The following is a 3,377-nucleotide window of genomic DNA, read 5'->3' on the forward strand; positions in this document are numbered from 1 at the left end:
CACCATCCCTAGTGTTTGGGGATCTGGGGAGAGCAGATAAAGTTTGGGTAAGCCATACGAGGCTGGAGGTCCTCTCTGTTCACCACGGGCAGGGTTTGGGGTTCCCCCTGTGGTTTGTTGGGGAGGGGTGAGGGGTCAGGTTGGGATTTGAGGTCACCTCACACAGACTCTTACCTGGACCTCACTGGCCTTGGAACTCCTGTTGGGTTCAGCTGCATCAAAAAGGGGAAGGGAGGAGGCTCAGTGTTATGCAGGGTCCCAGAAGGACACAAGGGAGAATGGGAGGGGGAACTGTACGGGATGGACAGGGAAATGGGGAGCACTGGAGGATGTACGGGGGTGGAATGGGCAGCAGGGGACACTTGGGGGCATCTCTGGGGGGTGAAACCATTTAAGCCATTCCCCACCTGGGTTCACAGTTCTCCATGTCTGACGTCTGTGGGCAGCAAGGAGGAAGAAGATGATAAGGACGAGGCTGAAGGTGAGGGCGGTGACACAGCCCCCTGCCACTGCCACAGCCAGGATCCCACAGGATTCTCCATTGGCACCTGTGGAGTCCGGGTGTTTGGGTGATGCCATCCCCAGCAGCCACCTTCCTGGGGATGGGATGTGGGGCACTGCCACCCATGGGTGACACAGGAGACAAACACGTGGGGAGCTCAGACCTACCTGGGGGAGCAGGTGTGGGAGTCAGCTGCAGTGTCACACTGTCCCCAAGGGGTGAGGACACAAAGGGGTGAGCCCAGGGTCGGTAGGAGCACCTATAGGTGCCAGCATCAGCTGGGGTCACCCCAAAGATGATGAAAGTGGCTGTGCCCCCACCATCGAGGTCCTGATGCTGGGTAGGGGACAAAAGCCCATCCTTGTGCAGGAAGAAGGTGACCCCATCATCCCTGTTCCAGCAGCGGATGGTGACATTTGTCCCCATCCCCACCCCTTCCTTAGGGCTGATGGAAATGCTGGGTGGGGGGTAGCTGTGATCTGTGTGTAGGGAAGGGAGAGAGATGAGACACTACCTGATGGGGACAGCCCAGAATCATCCGTTATCCCCAGCACCCTCACCTGTCACCACCAGCTCCACAGGATCACTCTGCTCTGATATCCCCAATGGCTCTGACACGTGGTACTGGCACCGATACGTCCCTGCATGTTCCCGACTTGTGCTAATGAAGGAGAACTCACCCACGTCCTGCTCCTTGTCCTTGTACTTGTTGTGTGTCCAACCTCTGTCCTGGTACAGCCAGACCCAGGCAGCCATCCGGGGCAGGTGGCATCGCAGGGTGACAGTGTCCCCCAGGGACACCCCCTGCCTGGGGTGCAGTGACAGAGAGGGTTGGGGCACTAGGACAAAGGACACCAGTCAGCCTTGTCCCTGCACGCCCTCCTCGACCCCTCAGATAGGCCCCTCCCCACGTTCTCTCCCTCTGCCCTCATTCTCCCCCTCTCCCCATACTCACCGTGCTGAGCTCTGCTGGCTGCCACCAGACACCAACCTGCAAGGGACACGGTCCTGGTCCCACACAGGGCCACCAACCCCCGTGGCACCACATCCCCATTGTCACTCACCCAGGATGAGGGCCAGCGCCACTGGTGCCATGAGGCAGGATCAGCCTGGGGACAGCGAGACTGCAGTGGGGTCAACAGGTGGTGAGAGAGCTGCTTTCAGTTCCCTTTTGGGACAGGATGTTGTGATGTCACCTCCTGATGTGTCCAATTTGGTCCCCAAGGAGTGGCAATGTTTTGAACCCGATGGGGTGGCACACACACAGCAGCACATCTGGCTTCACTGAGGGGCCCCACGCAGACTGTTCCACCTCAGCTGTCACACAGTGTCCCCCAAGTTCTGCCAGCACGTGGCCTTGCACAGTGGGAGGCCAAATGCAAGACATCAGGCTGCAGTGATGCCCCGAGTTGGACGACCGTGACTGCAGTGCAGAGCTGGGGTTTCCCACGGGAACTCACTGAGGTGAACCTGGCACTCAAGGTCCAAATGCCATCAGCAATCCTAATGAGAACAGTGCTCCTGTCCTGCAGGTGTTGGGGACAATGGGGAGTGACACTGCCCGTGTCTTCCCACACACCGTGCCACCCACAGCCATCCAGCCTCAGGGCACAGCTCGGGGGCTGCTGCTGAATGGTTCCTGAGCCACCCATCCAACCGGAGACACGCACAGAAGACAAACAAGGAAGAGAGAAATAACGGTGACTTTAATTATAGATAGATATGTATAGATAGAAACAAGGGAGGCACAGCACGAGTGATGAGCACACAGCAACTTGGGCAGTGGCTTCCTCCCCCCAGAAAACTCCCCTCCCAGTTACAGCTGTCCCCCAAAGCTGTGCACTCTGGGATGGAGATGGGTGGGGATCTGTGCCCAGTGCAGCTCAGCTGTCCTGGTTCTGTCCCCTCTCAGCTCCTGCTGCCCCCAGCCCCTCGCTGGCAGCACCGGTGGAGAAGCTGAGAAACGGAACCGTCCTTAGCTCTGCGCAGCACTGCTCAGCAACAGCTAAACCACCCGTGTGTCACCACCATTGGTTTTCTCCTAAAGCCACTGCACAGCACCACAGCAGACACGGTGAAGTCTATCAATTCTGTCCCAGCCAAAAGCGGGGGGCGGGCAGGGGATGCATGGGGGATCTATAGTGAATCTATGGGGGATGGAATGGGAGGGGAGGGAAACGTGAGGAGATGTGTAGGGCAGGAGTGGGTTGGGTCAGGTGTGGGGGTCCCACTGGGCTGGTGCTGTGGTTTTGAGGTGGATTGCAAAGGGTTTGTGGATCTCAAGGGCTGTGAAGTGATGTGGAGGTGATAAGGTGATATGGTGCAGGTTTTAAGTGATGCACAACACAATTGCTCAGCAGGCAACGACTGATGCAGAAATCAGCACAGAAATGGGAGGCAGGGGACACATGGTGGATTTTCTGGGGATCTATTGGGAATGACCAGCAGGGAGGGTACAGTCTGGGGGATCTGTAAGGCATAAAAGATCTGAAACCCTTTCCCCACCTGGGCTTAATCTCTCTGTATCCGGAGGCTTCGGGCATCGAGGATGAACAAGATGCCGACAATGAAGATGAGGGCAGCAACACAGCACCTCACCACCGCCACCACCAGGTTCCCATGGGATCCCCCGTCAGCTCCTGGGGGATGCGGTGGCTTGAAGGTCCCCATCCCTGGCCACCACCTCCCTGGGGATGGGATGCAGGGACACTGTCATCTGTGGGTGACAGCGGGGACACTCAAATAGGGGACTGGGATCTACCTGGGGGTGCAGGGGTGGGTGTCACCTCCAGTGTCACAGTGTCCCCGAGGGGTGAGGACACCAAGGGGTCATCCTTGGGGCGATAGGAGCACCTATAGGTGCCAGCATCGGATG

At 58.1% G+C, this 3,377-nt stretch overlaps 1 protein-coding gene across 5 annotated transcripts in view; it reads right to left on the reverse strand.

Moving 5' to 3' along the window:
* The window catches only part of LOC110391753 (T-cell-interacting, activating receptor on myeloid cells protein 1-like), a 14,354-nt gene extending 12,584 nt beyond the window's left edge, over window positions 1-1,770 (reverse strand). Inside the window, exons 1-6 of one of the 5 annotated variants that reach the window (XM_021383702.1) lie at window positions 1,567-1,759; window positions 1,458-1,493; window positions 1,063-1,341; window positions 670-981; window positions 408-548; window positions 175-212 (exon numbers count right to left, since the gene is read on the reverse strand). In XM_021383702.1, the coding sequence (XP_021239377.1) occupies window positions 175-212; window positions 408-548; window positions 670-981; window positions 1,063-1,341; window positions 1,458-1,493; window positions 1,567-1,597 (837 nt within the window). In that variant the 5' untranslated portion in view covers window positions 1,598-1,759. The other 4 variants (XM_021383700.1, XM_021383701.1, XM_021383703.1 and 1 more) reach the window with 4 other exon arrangements.
* Window positions 1,771-3,377: the final 1,607 nt, after the last annotated feature.

This window comes from Numida meleagris, unplaced genomic scaffold (assembly GCF_002078875.1).
Source record: "Numida meleagris isolate 19003 breed g44 Domestic line unplaced genomic scaffold, NumMel1.0 unplaced_Scaffold491, whole genome shotgun sequence".
In the NCBI taxonomy this organism is placed as follows: domain Eukaryota; kingdom Metazoa; phylum Chordata; class Aves; order Galliformes; family Numididae; genus Numida; species Numida meleagris.